The sequence below is a fragment of the Fukomys damarensis genome, unplaced genomic scaffold, assembly GCF_012274545.1.
Source record: "Fukomys damarensis isolate Sample0158 unplaced genomic scaffold, DMR_v1.0_HiC HiC_scaffold_1, whole genome shotgun sequence".
Lineage (NCBI taxonomy): Eukaryota > Metazoa > Chordata > Mammalia > Rodentia > Bathyergidae > Fukomys > Fukomys damarensis.
The window spans coordinates 393,769-415,166 of NW_022900913.1; the positions used below are offsets into that span (position 1 = coordinate 393,769).

A 21,398-nucleotide genomic window follows, 5' to 3' on the forward strand; every position below is an offset into this window, starting at 1 on the left:
TGACCAGTCATCTCATGGACTGAAAGCTGGTTTCCTGTCTTTGTCTCTCATCATAGCCACCTTCCACATCACACTTGGCAGCTCCAACGGGGAAGAGGGCTCCCCTGGAGGTGGTGCTCCTGGAGGCACTCCTTGACTTGGTGGACAAGCACTGGAGCGGCTGCAGGTCCCTGCACAGGAATGAGATGTTCCTTGGTGAGTCCTGAGCTAACATGGTTCTACCCTCCCAGCGGCATCTCTTGGCAGAGGCTTTTAATCTGCCAGGAGTTTAGAAAAAGGTGAGTTGTCTCAGCATTTGGACATTAACATGCCCCTGTGAGGAAGACATGGTCTCTGCTCCAGCAGGGTGTCCAGGCTCTTGGTGGACCCAGGCATGCCCATGGCTGTGGGCTCCCATGTGCCAGTGCCAAAGGCATCCGTAGTGCAGGGCTTTGGAGGGCTGCAAGCTGGCTCTGGTCTTCTCCAAGTCCACTGTGCATGTGTGGGTGTTGTCCAGGTACCATGGGAATCCTGTGGGCCCAGCAGGGCTTTACCTTCCTAAATTGGGCTTGAGTCCCTGCTTCCACAGACTAGGGGCTCTATCATCAGATTTGCACTTAAAACCCTGCAGCTGCCTTCTCTTCTTCTGCAGGCTGGGCTGTGTGTTAGTGTCCCCTAGGAGCTCACTCACCACTGGCACACCCTGGACAATGCTCTGAGTCCCCTGTCTACTTCACTCAGTGTTGTGGCCTCAACTCCTCCTGAATCAGGACACCCTAAGGTGTCCTACAAGGGGCTACAGTGCCCTGACCCAGACTTCCCATCTCTAATCCTCGTGTTGGGGCGAGAGTCTTTCTTATAACAGTGGGATTAGTCTGTCACCGAGGCAGCTGCTCATCATGGAGCTTCCAGCACCCCCCACATCATTCTAGACCTGGCTACCCGGAGATGTAGGCTTCACATGGGGGTCTTCTTTTTTCTGTTCTTCTCCACCCGCTGCCCCACAATGGCATAAAGGGAAGCCTGAACAAGGTAACTTTGAGTCTCTGATAGTCTTTGTCCCTGTGTACCCCAGTGTTTTCCAGGCACATACCCACATGTTAGACGTGTCTTGTTTATAGTCCATCCTTTATTGGTAAGTAAATAATAGAATTCATTTTCCTCCTAGCCCAGGCAAGGCACGTTCTGTCATCTGTCCAAGAGTTGGCAGCAGCACAGGGCAGTGCAGCACCTGGAGATGTAGAAGTCAGCTACCTGGCCCTTGAAAATCAGTCTCTGCACACGCAGCTTTCTGAGCAGCAGCAACAGTACACTGCGACCATGAGCAAGGTGACAGCAGAACTCAGCAGCACCCAGCAGGAGATGGTGAGTGAGCCTGACTCTTGTTTCCACCTGTTCCTGGGACTATTCTGGGATAGAGTGCAGGTAGACTTGTGACTTCGCAAACCCACACTGCCCCTGGCTATTCTCGGGCTGCTGCCTGTGCTCCCTCAAGCCCCTCCAGGGCCATGAAGCCCTCCCTACCCAGGACTCTGCCACTCAGGAGTGCTGCCTGACTGCTGCATGCCCAGACCATGGATGCAGTGTATTGGGGATTACAGTGTCACTGGTCGTCCCGGCTTTGCCCACTGGTTGCTCTCTCTTTGCACAGGGTCTGCTTGGGAGACATGGAGGCTGAGGTTTGAAGCCATGCTCAAGGCAGCGTATTTGTCCCTAGTCCTGTTAAGTGAGCTTGCACTTAGCTGGGTGATCCTAGTGCTGGCCAGCAGCAGGTTGCCCTCTGTGATCTGATCAACCATCTGCCACCAGGTGGTGTCCAAGGTCAACCAGAGCTGGATGGGACCCTTGGCAGGTCCTGTGGTGTTTGAAAGTACTGGGGGTGTTCTCTTTTGTCAACATCCATACCTGCGGGCTGTGTCTCAAAGAGGGGGTTGTGCTGCAGGTAAAATACTGACCCACCGGGCCAGTTCTTGATGGCTGTGCAGCACTGCACTCCAAGGTGCACGTCTGGGACCAGCACACAATCAACTGGAGGGCTGCTGAAAGTTGCTGCAGGGCCCTTGCACAAAGGCTACTGTCTCACCTTCCAGTGGAGGAGGCCTCAGGGCTTCAGTGTGGAGTCACCCTTGTGAGTGAGCAGTGGTCCACACTGCAGTCTCAGTCTTTGTGACCTAATTCTCGTCTCCTCTCCCGTGGAGGAGGACCCATAGGGGTTTTCACCACTGCAGCAGCTGTCCATCCTGCTCCTGGTTCAGTGACCTCACTTTAAAACAGGCTAAAAACACCAAAGGATTTCTTGGACAGGGATCTGAAACTGATGGGCAAATAATTACTAATTTATGTGGTTCTGGAGATTGAACCCAGGCCCTTCATGCTAAGCTGTATCTCCAGTCTGTTTTAAAAACTTTTTTCAGAGAGTCTTACTAAGTTACTGAGTTTCCCTGGCTAGGTTTGAACTTGGCAGTCCTCCTGCCTCAGCCTCCCAGAGTGCTGTTAATTCCAAAGTGCTAGAATTACTGGCCTGTGCCACCACACCTAGCTAAATCCTTTCTGAGAATTTCTGCGAGAGATCTCGTGTGAAGCTTCATTTTTAGAAAAAAATAGAAAAACAGTGCAGTGCTATAGAGAGCCTCTGGCCCTTGCACACACCATGAGCCTTCTGCATGCATATAGGCCTTTTCATCTGGAAAGGGACAGAGTCCAGTATGCCTAGACCACAGCCTGGTGCAGGATGTGTGTAACAGTGTCAGTCTGGGTATATGGCTCTGCCTGCAGTAAGAAGACAGCGCACAATGCCTGTCAGGTTGGTGCGAACTGGGAATCTTGTCAGAAAGGGGACCAGTATATTCAGACCCACAGAGCCCAGGTCAGCTTGGTGTTGCTGTCATGTAGAGTTCATGAACAGAGGTGTGGTCTCTGTGGTGCCTGGTCCCTCGCCTTCTTATGCAGTTGGACCAGCACTGTCTCAGAGAGCAGTCTCAGCTCCAGGACAAGTGCAGGCCAGAGTTCCTTGTCTGAGCAGGTGACCAAGCTCTGCTCCTATGTCTTCTCCAAGTCTACCCCTTTATGGCCCGGCTACAGGAAGGAGCCCGTGTGGTGCCACTGCCTAGGGACAACTGGAGTGTTGAGAGGAGTGACATGTGGACCCATCACCACACGAGTGCTCCCTGTGGAGTCCTGGCTCTGTGGTGTGTGTGCCTGCAGAGGGTTAGGCAATAGTAAAGGTGGAGGCTCTGCTACTGACCTTTTGTGCCTAGTGTAGCCTCCAAGTTAGTGGCACTGCCCAACCTGAGAACATTCTGTCCCCTGCCACCTGTGCCCACCATGCTGGACTGTAGCCAAGAGCTGGGAGCCAGACAGAGCCGGCCACTGACAGCTTTCTGTGTGGCCTCAGAGTGCTCAGGGAAGGAAGAGCATGTGCATTGGCCTCATTGCAGGAGGCCCTGAAGGATGCAGGCTGACAAGGATGCTCTTTGGTCCAAGGACCTGGCAGGCACAGGTGCACTGAAGGTGGGCTTGCTGTATGGAGAATAAACAGAATAGAGCCCCCTGAGAACGAGGGCTTGAGAGTTGGTGAGTTGCGGGTTCTCACTCCTCTTTGGAAGCAAGGTGGGGCTTACATGGAACCCCAGGCCAGCTGCTAGTTGTACCTGCAGGTACCTAGGACTGGCAGGCGAGACTGCAAATCTGTGGGAGCCCTGGTCCACCTGGCATAGCCACCTGTCACCAAGGACCCTAGGCACAGGAGGGACTCTCGTCCTGGGCAAAGGCTGAGGGCTTTTGAAGGAGGAGGACCCACAGGTCACTGCGTGCTGCTCCTCCTGCCCAAGACCTGGGAAGGTAGCCTTGTATGTCTCATGGATCTGGAACACCTGTTCCCCTCCCTCCTAGAAGGAAGTTGCATTGCTCAGGCAAGGGGGGTGCTTTTCTCATTGTCATTTAGAATTATATAAAAAAGAAAGTGCTGGTCATCAAAAAAAGTTGTAATTCTTTTAATATATGTACTTTACTGAATTTGACTTACCTATTTAGTTCTGCTTTCTGTTCCCTTAGGATACCTTGAGACAGTGTTTAGATAGATCTTTGGAGGAGAATAATAGTTTAAAATCTCTGGTGTTTAACATGAAAAAAGAAGTAAAAAATGGAGAAATGTCAGCCGCGTTAAATGTGCAGATCTCTGGTGAGTTTCTCATTTATTTGGTAAGATTGCTTGTTGAGAGTTGACTGTTTAGATGTGTATGCAGAGACCTGATCTAAATCACTCTTGCCAGGAGGGGGAGGCAGCAAGTTCTGTCCAGGCAGGATAGGTGCCCCTGCCTCGCTGGTCCTTATGTTGGTGGCCATGTTGGCAGAGCACACAGGTACAGCCTCCCGAGCTCCAGTAGGGCAGGTATGTGGAGGGCACTGCTTACAGTTTCCTTTGGCTCCTAGAACCTTGTGTGTGTCTTTCACTGCTGTGGTGCTGAGGAACTGGGGGGCATCCTGACTCTGCCGCAGGGGAGCCATGCTCTGGCTGCATTACTGACCCTGAGGGGCGCTCTGAGGTCTGTTCTCTGGTCACTCTTTCCTCCAGGTCCAGATAATTTGCCTTTCTGTTCTTCATTTACTTTAGTTCTCTTTTGCCATTTTAAGAGGTGTGCATTTGGTATTTGGGGTTCAGACTGAAGTGAATCATTGGTGATGGTGTCTTATGTTTCCATGTCATTGTCTCTGGGTCGGTTTGTACTTCATGGGCATACACAGTATGCGTCCTCTCCTAATGTCTCTCATGGGGCAGGAAGGAAGTGCCCCTTGCTGTGGCCTTTGCAGCAGGAAGGACCATAGATGGGGCATGCAACCAGGTCTGTCATGGGCAGGGTACCCGCTTGGATCTCTTGCCCACTTACTTTTATTGGGGTGTTTTATTGAATGGTAGGAGTTCTTTATACTCATTTTCCTTTTGTAAATGTAAATTTTTTTCCCTTTTTATTTTCTGTTTCTGGAAGACATTACTTACATTTACTTGTGCTTGGGTTCCTTCTGGCTTAGCCTTCATTTCTAGTGTGATTCTTTTCCTTTATTGCTAATTCTGTCCTGAGTTTTCTGATTCTGATTCAGACTGTTCTTTAATTCTTGTTTGTCCTTTCTTCTTTTGATATGATGAGTTCCCATGTAGCCTGGCTGTCAGTGTCTTATGCTCTTATAGTGCCTGTGAGACTTGATGGCAGTACTTTCCTATTGTTCATTTTATATGACATTTGTTCTAGATTTCTAGAAGATGGGGTTAAGGTAACTTTTCTGAATTTATAGGTCCAAAATGTAGTCTCCTCCTTTTGGGGATTTTTCAGGCCCTCTTTCCTCCCCAGCCCTCTCTTTGATGTCCTTGTACTGTCTGACTTCTCTGCACCAGTCTTTCTTGCAGTGTGAGCCTTGTTCTAGAAGGAGCTGGCCAGTCATCCCCTTCAGTCTGCATGAGAACCTCTAGTCTCACCTCACTGGAGGGTTGGAGCCTCTTCTATATCTACCAAGATTCCCTTGCTGACCCAGGAAAACATAATACTTGGGGGCTCTTCACCCTCAGATCTGTTGGTGCCCACTGCCAACTTCTGCTCCTCACAGATGCAGACACTGTTCATGACCTGGGGCTGGTGTGCCTGTGCTAAGGCTCATGTGTGTGGGGTCATGAGGCTGCCTTGTTCCTGGTTCGTGGGGTTCTGGTTTCTGATCTACTCACTCTTGGTGTTTGACAAACATGAGGATTCTGAGAGATGCTGCCGCTGTCCTCTCCCAGAATCTCTCTTGTTCGTGCCCTTGAGAAATTTGAGTAGACAGATCCCAAGGCACGTTACCTTGCCTGAGCACACTGTGTGCCCTGCTGCTGTTGGGTTTGTTAGTCATCCTTTGCCTTGACTTGCCCTCTCTGGCTAGCTCATCTCTGATGATGTATGTTATACAGTCATCTGTAGATACAGCATCTAAAGGTGGACTTGATTTTATCCTGTGTTTGGATTTTAGGGAGCCAGTAAATATGTCTCTTTCCTTCTTGAGTTGGAAACCCAGAAAGGCAAGAACTGTGTAGAAGGGAACTAAACGCGTGCTCTGCCCATTGATGAGTACCAAATCGGAGGATGCTCAGGAGAGTCCTGTGGCCACCGCGGGCTTCTGAATGCTTCTCCCAAGCCACAGACAGATCCCCTCAGGCACAGTTTGCTTCCTGGTGAGAGGGACACTCTCCTGCAGCAGATCCAGTACAGGAGGTGTATGCTCATCACTTTGCTTTCCACATGGGGCTGGGGCTCTTCAGCCCCTCAGAGGAAGCTAGTGATGGTACCTCAGCACCCGATGGGACCTCAGCACCTGTGTTCACCCCATCTTTGAATCCCTTATGAAGGTGGACCTTGCCAGGTGTGGTGGCTCACGCCTGTAATTCCAGCCCTTGGGAGGCTGAGGCAGGAGGATTGCTGTGAGTTTGAGACCAGCCTGGGCTACATAGTGAGTTCCAGGTCAGTCTCAACTACATAGTGTCTCTAAATAAATAAATGTGGACCTTTTCCAAGCTGTATTCTTTTTCTTGTGATCTGGATCCAGTGTAAACTGGCATTGCTAAAAATACAGAAATAAGCATCACTAAACAGTGCCACTTCTTTTCCTCCATTAGGACTTCAGACGAGTGTCCAGCAACTGTGTGGTGAGGTTGTGGAGCTAAAGCAGCACCTCGAGCACTATGACAAGATTCAGGAGCTCACTCAGATGTTGCAGGAGAGCCACAGGTGCCCACCGGGCCAGCCTGGGAGCCAAAGAAGGAATGGAGGCATGGGAGGGTGAAGGTGGCCTAGGTCACCCTAGACAGGCAGAGGTGCAGTTGGCATTTGTCTCCTCAGTGGTTAGTGTCCAAGACCCACACGTGTCACCATGTGGACTTGGAACTTCCATGAATGCGCCCCTTCTGGCCCGGCCAAAAGTGAGGCCCTTCATGCTACCGCATTCTATGAAGTGTGACCAGGAGGCATGGCCAGAGGAGGCGAGGCAAGAGGCACATGAGTGACTGTGACATGAAGTACAGTGTCCAGTTTCCCTGGGCCATGGTCCTGTGCAGTTTGTGGCTGTCCACTTAGAAACCCAGAGATCCCATCTTTACTCCCTGGCTGTGTTTGGGGGCCTTGGGACAGTCCAGGCAGAGCCTCGGCTTTGTCTCAGAAAAGTATGTGCTGGGAAGCAGGTGGAGGCCGGGTATGGTGAGGACGTCGGCCTCAGGCAGAGGCAACTTGCTGAGCAGGGAGGGGTCACACTGTCCCTTGCGGATGTAGCATGTGAGCCTGGGTGCCCTGGGCTCAGCAGTGTTCTCACCTCCACCTGTCCCTCCACTCTTCCCTGCATTCCCTTCTCTCCTTTTTTCTTTGCTGAGGCAACCGTCCATCTTTGTGTTCAGGGGTAGTGTGGTCACAACCCATGCTGACTCTTTAGCGATTAATACAGGCCATAACCCCTGTGTCCCTGCCATAGCTTAAGTTATTGTGGGGAGGGAGGGAGAGGAGATTGAGCTGAGACTGGGTGGCAAGGAGCAGAAGATCCAGCCATCTCAGGGGCGGGGCAATGACAGGCTAATTCCTCCCTGGAGCCCACTGGGCAACTCTGACAGATCAGGGTAGCCTTAGCAGCCATGCTGTGGCCCACATGTGGGCAGGGCAGGATGCAGAGATCCTGAATGCAATGGGATCTGGCCTTGACCTCTGGGGTGAATTCATGCTGACTATTCAGCAATCATTTCTGTGATCCAAGCAAGCAGGCTCAGTGCCTACTCAGTGCATTGGTCTGTGGCATGGCCGTCTTTGTGGTGAAAATGACAGTCAGTGTAGCCTGCATTGTCTGAACAAGTGCTGTCCTAAATGTCCTTTGTCACTGCTGACTTGGTGAGCAATATAAAGAGGGGACTTTTCTGTGACACTGTTAGGCATCCACGTTGCTACCTGTGATTGGGAATTAGAAACACTACTGTCCGGATTCCTTCTAGAATTCGTGTTGTTTTGCTGGCCACAAAAATCATCCTCTTCTCCGAGAGCCTTGCAGGACCGGATGTGGAGGGGCCATGCATCCACCCATTGCTCCTTCAGCTCATTCATCTGCTCTCTCTCGGGCAGAGGCTCAGTCAGGCCCACCTGTGCCGCTGTCTGGAAAGGCAGAGCAGACGGGCAGCTAGAGGCGGTGAGGCCGTGGGCAATGGACCTGGGTATCCCTGGGCGATGAGAAATCCTCTGTGTCGTGGGCAGTGTGGAGGGGCGGTGCTGCTGAGGTGTGGGGAGCAGCCTAGTGAGCATTTCCCTGTCCTTTCCAGCTCCCTGGTCAGCACCAACGAGCACCTCCTGCAGGAGCTGAGCCGGGAAAGGGAGCAGCACAGGGCAGAGGTGGAGCAGATGCGCTGGAGCTTCCAGGAGCTCAAGAAGATGGCAGCCCTGTTCCCACCCCGCTGCTGCAGCCTGGGGGGCCACCAGTCCTGTTGATCCTGCCCGAAGCCATGAGCCTCCTCTGCCTTTGGCATAGCCCTGTGTGCGTTCCTTTGTGCTTCTGTTTGCTGGTGAGACTTGTTCTTTTGTGTTTGTAATTACGTTTTCCTCATTGAGACACATTCAGGGACAGTAGCTCAGCTCTCTGAAGCACCGTAAAATGACAGGGTGGACCCCAGGCCTTCACGTGTTTTGAGACAAACTGACAATTGCTTTGTCATCAGAATACCCTGAGATGGAGGCACCACAGCACTTTTCTTCCTAATGTCATACACTGTGCAGCTAATTAAAGTAATGATTTGTGTGGCAGTCCTTATTCAATGAATGATAAATTCTGAAAAGCTAATTTTTAAGTGGCTCTTTATAAATTTTAAGTTTCTCATTGACTTCTTTTATAAAACAAGCTATATACCATGGTAGATGTGCAAGAATAAGTAAGTTCCAAGATTTAATAAAAGTAGCACTTAGAAGATGTGAGAAGATCTAGGCGTAGTGGTACACTCGGGAGGCTGAGGCAGGAGGATTGCCATGAGTTCAAGGCCAGCCCGAACCTCATAGTGAAACCCTGTCTCAAAAAAACAACAAAAAAGAAGAGAAATATTTTAAAATACTGATTTCCTTTATTAACATTTGATAATAAAAATACCTGCCAAAACCCTGCCTATTCTTTATATGTATATCTGAAAATTATGTTACAATAGCACTGAAAACTAGGTTTTTAGTTTGGAAACTTGTTACATATGTGATCTTTGCTTTGACTGGTAAAACAGGATAACTTTTTAAAATAAGGTTTTATTTAGTGAGAATGACCAGTGACTTGCTCCTGCATTCGGGTCCTGGCACTGGGAGTGAGTATCTCTCCTTCAGCTTTTCCTGCTTGCTCCTCCCTGTCCTGATCATGTATAGACATGGTTGTGTCCGACAGCACCAGTTTCTCTAACTTAGCAGAAAAAATGTCACTGAATTTAGTGTTGGCACAGTGGGGTGGGGTTCTTTCATCAGACTATTTAAAAGTATTAAAAGATTGTAGTCTTAATACGTTATTATCTAGCAGACAGTGATCATTATGCCATTTCTTCATGTTTATCTCATTTGGGTTTTATTGAGCTTCTTGGACCCATGAGTTTGTATTTCCATCAGATTTGGGGGTTTGAGTCTCAGTTTCTTCAGATTTCTCTCTGGCCAACGTGTCCCTCTCCCTTCCTCAGATCTCCAGTGATTCTACACCAGGACCTTGCCCCTGGGTCTCTAAACCCGATTGCTTCCCCACTGTCTGCTGTCTCGGCGTGTCACTTTGGTGGAGTTTCACTTTGGTTTTGTGACACTTAGCTTTCCTCCCACATGCCTCACGTGATGTAAGCCTGTGTAGTGACTGTTTATTATCCGTAATTACATGTATTTGGTCCTGATAACTGCTTGGTTCTTCAGGGTTATTCTCTTGTGCTCCTGTTCCCTGTAACCCTTAGATGTACCCTTGGTGGCTTTACTGGGTTAGCCCAAACTGTTTACAGAGCAGCCCTGCTGGCCTGCCTGCGCGTTGCTTTGTGTTTCTGCACTTCGGGTCTGTGGCCTCTTCATCCTGGTGATACACAACCTTGTGGTTTTGACCTGCCTCTTCACAGTGAGTGCCTTTGCATGTGTTTATTGATCACCTGGATTTATTTATTTTTATTTATTTGTGTCTGACTTTTCAGTTTTTCTGTTGGGAGGTTTATCTTTTATTTATTTGCAGGAGTTATTTATAGGTTGAGCAGCCCTACTGAAAGTTCACTGTAAACCTCTGGTGTGCGTGAGGTCCTGGGTTCCAACCCTAGCACTGGAAAAAAAAATTACATTAGAGATACTCAACCCATAAATTTATATAAATATTCCAGAATCTGAAATCTGAAACACTTCTGTTCCCAAGCATTTTAGATAAGGAACAGTCAACCTGTAATTCTGAGCCATGTGCTTTCTAAATAGTGCTGCTCTTCATTTTTTGAGTCTTAAGAAGAATTGCAAACTTTAATATGGTTTGTATATCAGTATTTTTCTTTATGATTGAAGCATTTTGGTTCCTAATTAAAAACACACACACACAAAAGCAACCCTCCCTTTTCTTGGCCACTGTGATACTGTGAAATACATCTTTGTCCAGTTTTCTGAAATACTGCTCCTAAAACCCTTAGAATCTCTAGTGATTGGGTCTTTCGTGTGCTACTGAGAATACTGTTGGCCTAGGTATCAGAGAAAGACCAAAGAAGGATCCCAGGGTTTCAGCTGCACCATCACCCCAGTCTCAGGGGTGGGGATCAGACAGTTAAGTTGTTCATCAGTGGCCAGTGATAGTGACTCATGTCTGCATAATGAGGCCTCCACAAAAATTTAGCAGGACAGTGCTCAGGGGCTTCTGGAGAGCCGAACATGTGGAGGTTGCCAGAAGGAAGGTAGTGTCTGGAGTGCGTCTGGGAGCCCTGCACCCTCCCTGTTCAGCTTTTCATTTGCACCCTTTGTACATGCTTTATGATAAACTCTTAAGTATAAGCCTTTCCTGAGTATGTTCTGTTTAAGCAACTGAACCCAAAAAGAAAGGTTCATGGGAACCCCAAATTATAGTGACTTGTTGAGAAACAGGAAAAAACACCTAGGCTGTGCTGCTGGCATCTACAGATGGAGGTGTGTTCTCAACCCATCCTTTCTGACACTCCCTCCAGGGGTACAGTGTCAGGATTAGTGACTAGGGGATTCCCTGTGGAGTCTGCTGCAGAGCTGCTGGTGAGACGTCCCCATTATTTGAGCTCACAGAATCATCTATGTTGATTATTAGGAGCATGTAAGATATTGAACTTATTTTTCCTGTATCTTCAGAGTTATGAAGATATCCTGCTGTTAACTTCTAGGAGATTTTATATTTTTGTTTATTTTGGGTTTTTACATATATTCTACCTAGAATGGATTTTTGGGTATGCTGTGAAGATTAAGAATGTGACTACAATGCTTTCCTCAGATGAGTCCAATTATCCCAGCCCTGTTCACAGACAAGATCCCGTATCTCTCCCCAGCTCTGACCCCATCTCCTTTCCTGCCGATATTACACTCTGGGCACATCCTTCCATCCCACATTCGGGATACCAGGCTTTTCTTGACCCTTTGCATTTCACAAAGTTACTGAGCCCTGGTTTCCTGAGCAAGTAGATGTCAGTGAAATTCTAGGACAGTATCTGACACAGTAAGCACTGTGCCACCGCTTGCTTTAATAACAGCAATTACTGTAACCTTCATGAGAGCATTTTCCTGAGGGTGTCACCCTTAGTAGTCAGGTATCAGTGCCAGGTCGTATAAAGTGAGCTGGGTGGTACATGCCTCTTGCTCAGCAGGAGAATTTATTTGAAACAGCCTGATATATGGTGATGCTTGCTGGTGATGCTACCTGTGCCTGGAACTTTCTTTGTGGGAGATTTCTGACATTTGAGGCAGCATAATGAATTGTTTGGGATGGACAGAGCCTGTTCTGAGACTGGCTTCCTTGAGCCAGTCTGGGGCCATATGGCTGGTCATGAGCCACAGTCTGAGAGGGAAGAGGGGTGTCTATAGGGCCGGGCAGAAGAGAGCTGGGGCCACTGTGACAGCTGCCCCGCCTCAGGGACCATGGCAACCACACCTCAAGCTCAGAAAGCTGTCATTTCTTCTTTTGGAAAAGACCTTGTATATGAGAGTAAGTTTCGTGGTTCTGGCTGTTGCAGTTTTAGGGTTCTCATTGTGGTTGGCAATACTTGCCCTAACTCGCAGAGCTGTGCAGGCTATTTCTTGAAGTTTTATAAGTTAAGTATCTTTAGGAATTGGTTTATATAGTCTTAATTTTCAAATTTTTTGGCAAAACTCTTCATAGTATTTTAATAGCTTTAGCACTTAAAGTTGTATCCCTGGAGTACACTTGCTTTCCTTCAGGGAGTACAGGCAAAGGGACAGCAGCTGCTATACCATTGCTGTGTCCAGCTTGTCTGCTCTGCCCCCAGGAAGTGGCTTTCTATCCCCCCACACTCCTTGCTGGTATGGTTCTTGGGCATTTCCTGCCAGTAAACCTCTGCAAAACAAATCCCAGCATCTGCTCTCCTCCCCTTGTCATTCTGGATAGTGGCTGCTTGAACTTTCTACTTAGTGGTCAGTTCCCTTAAGTCTGTCAGGTTAATCAGTCCCACTAAGAAAAACCTTTGTCCCTATGTCGTCTCATTTTAATTTCTGCTCTACTTTTAGCTATGCTGAAAATTTGCCTGATAAAAAAATACGTATTATTTTGTTAATTTTCCTTTTCTTTGTGTCTTTCTTTGCTCTGTGGGCTAGGATAGCTGGTGTATCTTTATGTACATATGCCATCTACGCTGTTCTGCTCTGGAAGTCTTCTCCTGTGTCAGGATTGTTGGATTTAGGCTGCATCTCCTATCTTGAGCATTTTTCCGTGTTCACCTGGAACCTACGGCCCCTCTCTTCTCTCACTGCTGTGTGCTTGCTTTATCTCAGTTCTCTGCCAGCGCTGAGACTATGCAGGAGCTGTGAGCACTTGGCTCCCTGCACTCCTTTAGGCTTATATAGGATCGCTTCTAAGTATTTTAGTGAAACATTTAACTTCACAGAAAATATTTATGTAGTCACTGCTTACCTGTTCAGTCTCTGCTCTTCACATCTCAAAACAGTCCATTTGTGATCACCTTTCCTTCTAATATTTAGAACTTCTTTGTGTCTACTGGTGGTACCTTCTTTCTTTGCCTAAAACTGCCTTTGTTTTATTCTTTTGGAAAACAACTTCTCTGGGATGATAGACTGGCATTGTTTTTTGTTGTGTTGTTTTGGCAGCCTGCTGATGATGTACATCTGTGGGCTGCTGTGGTGTTTGTGGCACAGTTCATGCATGATCCTGTCCTTGAACCTGACCCCTCCCTTCCCAGAGCTTCACTGGACCCAGATCCAGTCTCAAACCCCACAGCTGGGTGTCTGTCAGCCCTCCTGTCAGTCAGCAGTACTCCTGCGTAAGCTAGGAAGCCCATGGCTCCCCAGGGTGCAGGTGACCCAAGGCTCTTGCTCTTTGAGGTCCAGGGCAGACCTCCCTCCTGCGGTCCCTTGTGGGGTCCTGTATTGTCTGTATGCTGTGCCTGTGGGTGTCAAGGGCCAACTGGTCTAAGGCTGTGACTGCTGGTGCAGACTGCATGTACTTGTACTTTGAAGAGAACAGAGAAATCCATGTTTTAACATCTTTATTCATCACTTTACCAATTTGACACACAATGTTAACAGCAAGCACACAAGGAGTGATATGTAAACAGACACGAGCTGTTTCACTAATGGTTTACAAGCCAGGCCATGGCAGCAAATCCAACAGGCGACACACTGCCTCTTGTGCTCTGCGGGAGGGACAGTGGGACCATCAGACCCCATAGATGTTCCTGGTTAAGTGTGGTTTAGACATCTGCAGAAGTGCCTTTCCGAGTCAGAACACCCAGTACATCAGCATTACCCAATACACCACTAAAGTGATGCGCTCAGTACTTCCTAACATTAATAAAATAGTGTAAAAATATATTGCATATATATATATATATACACACACATATAAATTTGTTTCCCTTTCTTGAAAAAAACTTAGTACAAACTAGTAGTATATCATCCCTTTCAAGTTTTAAGTTGTGCAAGTTTCCTTTGTTGTTTGGCTTGGTTTAGTTTTTTAAGAGGTCTAAAAGTGAGTGAGTTAACTTAAGCATCTCAAAATGCCTGTCATGACTTCCTGTCACATGCCTCTGAACAAGGCCACACCCCTGAACCACTGGAGTTCAGAGTGCTCAGTAGTAAGAGGAGGAAAGTAGTTGTGGTTCAGTGTTTGAAAGACAGTGTAGCCTAATAATAACTTCACAGTACAGCTAAATTGTCACCCTTGTATTGGACAGATGACAAGATGTTCCCGTGTGGTGTGTGCTGCAGGACCAGGGAGCAGCCAGCTCTTGTAGGATTCTGTGGGAGGAAGTAAGCCAGACAGGCAGGCACATTTTCCCCATAAAGGGGCAGATGTTAAATACTGTCAGTGTCTGAACCATGGCATCTGTCCCAGCTCCTCCCTGTTCCAGTCGCAGTCCAAAGCAGCCATGGACAGTCGTAAACACATGGCTGTGGCCACATGCCAATAAAACTTTATAAAAACAGGCAGCAGCTCTAGCAGCCCAGGACCACTGAGGGTGGGAGGAACGAGCTGCCCATGCCCACGCTGACCCATCAGCCACTGGGACTCAGGGTTAGGGGGCAGGAAACACAAGTGGAACCACAGTACACACGCTTTTCCAAACTCACCTGTATCTGTGTGACTCACCTGCCCCAAACAAGGCTAAGGATATTAAAAACATAAAAATACTCCAGTATAAATATAAATTTTAGCTATGATTTTCATAAAGCTAAGTTATCAACCACTTAACTAGTTGCTTATACTATAGCATTAATAAATATTCTACTAGGATCATGTTCTCCAGTGCTTTCCAACCTCCTTGATGTTTAGACACCATCTACATTGTTCCCTCAACCCCTCTACAATCTGTCCCTGTCTCCTGGGTGTTGATTCTACAATCTGTCCCTGCTCCGAAGTGTCACCTCCTAACGGAAGGTGTTCCTTTGTCAGGTTGCATGCCCTGCAGTTTCTCTTACATTTAACTCTTGAACCATGTTAGAAGCTGATTGGTATGACAAACATCTAACACACACCCTGCCTGTGTGTTGGTAATATTCATGGACTGAGGAAAATGCACGTGTCTGTGTGGTGGAGCTGGGAGTCCACACAGATTCCTGTTCAGCGGATACGCACAGATGCCATGGTGAATCCTACAATTGAAACTGACAGTATGGTGACCACTAAGTCTTCACAATTTAATTTTTACTACCACTCCCTTGCCAAGTGATGGAAATGGAGTATGTTTTCACAGCTACACTTTGAAACTGACTTGGTGGATGCTGGCCTCACCTAAGCCTGTCTCTGAGGAAAGCTTGGGACCTATTGGGGACAGGGAAGGGACACAGGGAGACTGCCTGACACATGCACGTGATGCTACCCGAGTGTCATGTGGTGGGAGAGCCTGGGCTGGGGGCTCTCCTTCCAGGAGCCCAAGGGCACTCAGGCTCTGGGCTGAGATGGGAGGGCCGCTAAGGCAGAGCAACTTGATTTTCATCATAAAACTGAGAGGCCTGTCACAGTCATCAGGAATACATTCTTGAAATTCTCTAGAAGTGAAGACTCCTTCCTTGTCCAGGAGCTCACCTGAGATGGGACCAGGACCCAGGACCTGTGGACCAGCCACTCAGCTTTATGAGTACATTATGAGGTGCTGACCACAGGGACCAGGTGACCAGTCTGATAGGACCTCCTCCCCATGAGAGGAAGGGCACTTGTGTTCTTTTGCTTAGATCCGACTTTCCACTGTCCTCCCAGGCAGCACAGTAGATGTGGTCTAGGTCCTCATTTGGAGATCACTCCTTGCCCAATGACCCCACTGAGCAGGAGACAGGCTGGTGCCCCAGCACCTTGCTTCCACGGGTGCAACTGTATCTGCTGCAAGGCATGGGGCTCCCAACACTGTCCTGACCCAGGCATGTGTGACTTGCTGTGTTGGAGGGATCTGGTGGGGGTGGACAGGCAGAAGAAAAGGAGAACAGGAGCCTCCGGCTGAGAGATGCTGGCCACAGTAGGACTTGTGGGGACCATGGTGCCAGAGGGCAGGTGTCATCAGGGTGTGGGGTAGAGAGGATTGGGACCCTGTTAGCGACCCCTAGTGAAGGTCACTGGCACTTGAACCCAAAGGGTTTTGATGAGATTAAACACCGCACCTTCAGGGTTTCAAATGTTGCCCATGCATCACGTTTGCCTCTAGCTTTCACACAGAAGTCTAGCCTGGATCACTGAGGAGCACAGCCCGGGGCCTTCGCCCCACCTATCTCCCCAACCCAGTAAGCTGACATCGGCCTGAGAGCCATGACTCGGAGGCACCATGAACTCCCAGCCTCCAAGGGAAGCTGCCTGCCCGCAGGGCCATTCCCTTTCCAGATAGTCCCTTTCTGGAGGGGCCTGTGCCCTCAGGAAGGTGCTTCACTCAGTGGGCTAGTGGGCAGCCTTCCATGGAGCTGCACTTGTGACCAAGCATACTTGGGCTAGCAGGCATGTTGCATGCTGTGGCAGTAAGGAAGGGCCTGCTCCTGCCTGTGCTGTGGGGCAGCCCCATGTCCAGAAAGATGGTGGCTACCTTTAGCAGCTATCTGCCTAGGTGGAGTGAGACCAGCTGAGAGCAGACCAACTTCTATGAGTCATTTCTGAGGCCACGTGGGCCTTCTCCAGAGCAACAGCCATACAGGTCAAGAGCAGGACCATGGCAGCTGTAACCGTGGGTGGCCCATACCATGGCCTCCTTGGGATAGAGGACCACTTGGCCATCATGGAGGTGCAGTGCTGAAGGCAGGCTGCTCAAGTTGCCCCTGCAGGGTAGATGAGCAGAGGCCCACTGTGCATGGAAGGTTTGTGGGCATAGGTGTCCTCACTGGGCTAATTCTACTGCCTGGCTTGTTGCCCTGTAGGTGGCATGAAACAGGTGAGGGACACGGACTTCCAGAGGGCACAGGCAGTGGCTGAGGAAGGCCAAGTTCAGTAGGCAACAGCACAGGCTGTGGCAGGTACAGCTCCGCACACCCTGCAAGAGTGATTCAGCATTGTGTGTCTCCCCACGAGGGGACATGGGGACAGGTAGGGAGGGCACATTTTGAATCTCCCTAATCTGAGAATAGGCATGTGGTCACCATTTCTTGTCAGTTACAAAAGCAAACAGAAAACCGTCCTGGTCCGCCAAGGAGCTTTCCCTTGTCCCTCGGCATGGACCTGGACCCTGGGCACACGTATGTGTGTACCTGCATGATCTGCTGCCCATGTCTGCCAGGAGACCTGGCTGAGCCCACTGCTCAGAAAGCACAAAGGGCCCTGTGGCGCCGATCAATGAAAGCTGTCCCAAGCTCAGACACACCCACATCCTGAGAGCTCAGTCTAATCAGTGCTGTGGGTTCATCAGCTCCTGCTGCCCTGGGTCCCTGGACAGTTTCTGCTGCTAGGCTCAGTGTGGCCTCTGATGGGATCTGCCTACTTGTCCCACACTAGCTCCCACAATCCCTTTCACCTGCAAGCCCGGTGGCCAGTGAGGCAAGATCCTGGGAAACAGTTTGAAAACTGCAGGTGCGCAAGGAAGGGTGAGGTCTGAGAGAAGTGCAGGGTGCCCTCACAGGAGGCCTGGGGATGGCCCCAGTCGCCTGGCCACAGCTCCCTCTGAGTTCTGCCTGGTGAGCACAGGAATGTAATGAAGTGTGATACGTGTGAGTTTCCGGCTGGCACCTGCAGTGTCCACTGCACCAGTGCAGGGCTACTTGGTCCCCTGCACCTTCTGGTCGTAGGTGCCTGCGTGCTTGTAGCCGGGCACATAGCCCGACTCATCCACCAGGTCCACGCGGCCGGCCTTGCCTTTGCCCTTGCCAGATGGGTCAAAGCGCTCCTTGTGGGAGCCAGTGAACTTGGTTGTGTCTGTGAGCCGCGACACAGTGGGTGAGGACACAGCTTTCTGCAAGAAAAGAGTCAGGGGCAGTGTTGCCAATAACCCACTGCAGAGGCGGGGGGTGGGGGAGGTGCTGCCACCTGCGCCTGCTTGGGTGCACATCCAGACATGGCCTGCCTCTCCTAGCCCCTGACAGCCCCTCTGCCATGCTGCCAAGCCTGTTTATGCAGTGCCGACCTCTAGGGACTGCTTGTGGCCTCCCCAGGGGAGGGACAGTGATCACAGCCAGGCTCATCCTACCCTCCAGGCCCTTCCCCCCACCAATGCCCCACACTCACCGTGACCCCCGAGATGACTGGCGCCCGGCCCTCAATGAGCTGGTGCACCTCACGCACAGCCTCCTCTTTGCTCTTGTCCTTGAAGCGCTTTGTAGCCAGCTCCTCAAGCGCCTCCTGGAACTGCTCAAAGGTGATGGTGCGGCAGGACTTCCCCCTGTGGGCAGCAGCCTGTAAGCCAATGGCAGAGGCCTAGGGAACCAGCCCACAGCATAGCCAGCGTCCTGCCCCATGCTTTGCTTCATAGTGACCTAGCAGGCAGGGGCCATGGGTGTCCAGCAACTGCGAACTTCATGGAAAGAGCTTTGAGGACGCATGATCTTGTGAGCCATCAGACACAAGAACAGTCGTGGTCTGGGGCTGCCTCCACTTGAGTGCAGAGGGAAAACGGGGGAGAGGAGCCTGTCTCTCCCAGGGTCACCACAGCTGGGCCAGGGGGCTAGGAAGGAGCCCAGAGACATGCTGGGGGCTGCTGCTGGAACCTGAGGTCAGGTCACCACAGGGCAGAATCAGGAGGAGCTGCCTCCCCAGCCCACACCTGCACCCCCAGACCCCTGCCTGAACCAGGTCAGCTGAGGCTGGAGCAGCCTGAGCAGAGGCGGCCAGCCCGCGTGTGTACCTGGCTACCATACATCATCCACTACATCTGTGGGTTGCACAGACTCAGCCCTCTGAGATCAAAAGGCAATTTTCAACAAAACTCTGAAGCTGCTCTTTATCTTCTGTAATTCTACTTAAGAGTGTTCTGCTTTGACCCCAGCTAATCCACATGAGGAGGTGTTCAGTGTGTTGACACAGGGCAATGGGGAGAAGACTCAGTCTGCAAAGGTTCTGCACAACACTGGGCACTGGGAGACTTCGGGTGGGCTGAGGAGGCCCCCAGCAGCACACAGCCCCACAGAGGCTCATGTAGCCATCCTGGAGCAGAGGACCTCGCACAGCCAGCGTGACTCGAAGTCCAAGAACAGAGCCAGAGGACTGATGCTATGGGGTTCTGAAATGTGCCGCAGAGCCACAGCGGCAGCAAGACAATACTGACAAGGCCCAGAGTCCAGGAGCAGCTCCACTGTGCAGCCAGCTGATTTGCAAAGGTGTAGAGGCAAGCAGAGGAGAAAGGCCTGTCTCGGGAAACAGCAGGACAACCGGGGTCCCTGCGCATACATACAGACACATACAGTCCGTACTCTGCCCTGCTTGCAGAATAAATCCAGAAGAGATCCCAGTCCTTACTGTGGGGCCATGGCCAGCTTCTGGAAGGATGCTTAGGGGAAAACCTTTGTGCCCTTGAGTCAGACCGAAGTACCTCTAAAAATGACATCAAAACACTTCTATAATGAAAGAAAATAGGTAAATTGAACTTTACCAAAGTTTTTAAACCATGCTCTTCAAACGACATTAAGAGGAAGAAAAGGCAAGCCACAGATTGGGGGAAAGTACTTGCAAAACACAAACCTGATTTAAAAAATAGAATTTATATCTAAAATACACAACTTTTAATACTTAACAGTTAAAAAAAAATACCCTCAGCCCTCCCCGCCCCCAGTGAGTATGGTGACCCCGCGAGAGACTCCAGGACTGGGTCCTGGCACACCAGAGGGCTGTAGCTGTTCCCTTACACTTCGAAGCCACATTGAGCTAAAAGGGCCAAGGGCCACCCTGCCTTATGCCTCCAGCAGGGCCCAGCCACAGGCAAGAGTGACTGGGGCCAGGCAGAGCCCTGGAGGCGCCTCAGATCCAAAATGACCAATGAAGAACCTCTTCCCAAAAAGGTTTAACCAAGTGAAACAGACTTCAAAGTTATGGCGTGAGATGAGTTAATTCTGAGATGGAAACAAAATGAAGCATATGTTCAAGCTTTGGTGGGCAAATACACAGATCTTAACTCAAACCATGTAACTGGCTTACGGGAATCTGAGAAAAGCTAAAGCAACAACAGCAAGAGTCTGTATGCAGGGAAAACCTCCTTGTCATGAGACTAGCAACCAAGGAGCAAGAGATGCCAGAGTGGACTATTCAGTCCAATACCTCAAGCAAGTCCAGCAGTGAGTGTTGCCTAACTGAGATCAACAATGGTAGACCCAGAGATCAACTTGTTTATCCTAAAATGAAAGGTGAACTGGAACAAACTAAAGACAAACTGGGACAAACCCAAAATGAACTGAGTGCCTGGGAGTTTACGCCTGATAGCCAAACAGGCAAAAAGTTAAGGGCAAAGTGTCGATTGCTTATCCAGGAGAACCAGGAGCTTGGAAAGCAGCTGTCCCGGGGCTGTATTACACAGCTTGAAGCAGAGCTGGCTTTACAGAAGAAATAGTGAGGCGCTTAAGAGCAGTCAGGATGCAGTGAATGACTTCATGATTCAACTTGATGAAGAAATGCAGGGTATGCAGAGCACCATTTTAGTTTTTCAGCAGCAACTGAAGGAGACTCGCCAGCATTTGGCTCAGTACCAACAGCAGCAGTCTCAAGCCTCCACGCCAAGCACCAGCAAGACTACCTCTTCTGAACCTGCAGGACAGGCGGAGGCCACAAGTAAAGACTGCAGTCAGCTGGCAAATGAACCACGTAATGGCAGCTCCTCCCATCAGAGGTCTTCCTGGTCTGGATTTCACAGGAAGGGGACACAACTGAGAATGGCTTTCCTTCTTCTCCAGGGAATGGTAATAAGGCCTCCAACAGCTCAGAGGAGAAAACTGCCAGAGGAGGTCGTGGTTATGTAAACCAACTCACTGTGGGGTATGAAAGTGCAGACTCCCCGAGGGGAGTGAAAACTCTCACACCACTCAAATGACACAGACTCCAATCATGACCCTCCAGGGGAGAAAGCAGTGAGTGAGAAAGGTAACCGAACTGTGGGTTCCCGCCATGTTCAGAATGGCTTGGACTCGTGTAAATGCGCAGGGTTCAGTTTTGTAATATTTTTCCAGCAGATTTTTATACAGTGTCCTTTAATTTGGGAAAAGATACTGTCCAGAAAATTACTGCATACTTTTGTTACAACTTGCATTTCTGTGGCAGGTGTTTTGGTTTGGTTTAGTTGGCTGGTGTTGGGTTTTTTTTTTTTTTTTTTT

The 21,398-nt window shown here is 49.6% G+C and overlaps 2 protein-coding genes and 1 pseudogene across 9 annotated transcripts in view; 2 read left to right on the forward strand and 1 right to left on the reverse strand.

Annotated features, from left to right (window-relative positions):
- Cep72 (centrosomal protein 72) overlaps positions 1-9,106 on the forward strand; it is a 35,333-nt gene extending 26,227 nt beyond the window's left edge. For 6 of the 7 annotated variants that reach the window (XM_010602915.3, XM_010645632.3, XM_010603172.3 and 3 more), the window contains 6 exons: positions 57-195; positions 1,148-1,344; positions 4,033-4,159; positions 6,617-6,728; positions 7,970-8,160; positions 8,291-8,410. In XM_010602915.3, the coding sequence (XP_010601217.1) occupies positions 57-195; positions 1,148-1,344; positions 4,033-4,159; positions 6,617-6,728; positions 7,970-8,160; positions 8,291-8,331 (807 nt within the window). In that variant the 3' untranslated portion in view covers positions 8,332-8,410. Of the gene's footprint in view, positions 1-56; positions 196-1,147; positions 1,345-4,032; positions 4,160-6,616; positions 6,729-7,969; positions 8,161-8,290 lie in introns of all 7 variants that reach the window. The other variant, XM_010602873.2, reaches the window with a different exon arrangement.
- Positions 9,107-14,873: 5,767 nt separating this feature from the next.
- Positions 14,874-21,398, reverse strand: part of Tppp (tubulin polymerization promoting protein) — a 22,310-nt gene continuing 15,785 nt past the window's right edge. For both annotated transcript variants that reach the window (XM_033767537.1, XM_033767549.1), the window contains exons 3-4: positions 18,331-18,484; positions 14,874-18,058 (exon numbers count right to left, since the gene is read on the reverse strand). In XM_033767537.1, coding sequence (XP_033623428.1) covers positions 17,864-18,058; positions 18,331-18,484 — 349 coding nt within the window. In that variant the 3' untranslated portion in view covers positions 14,874-17,863. The remainder of the gene's footprint in view (positions 18,059-18,330; positions 18,485-21,398) is intronic.
- LOC117287336 lies at positions 20,067-20,662 on the forward strand (annotated as a pseudogene).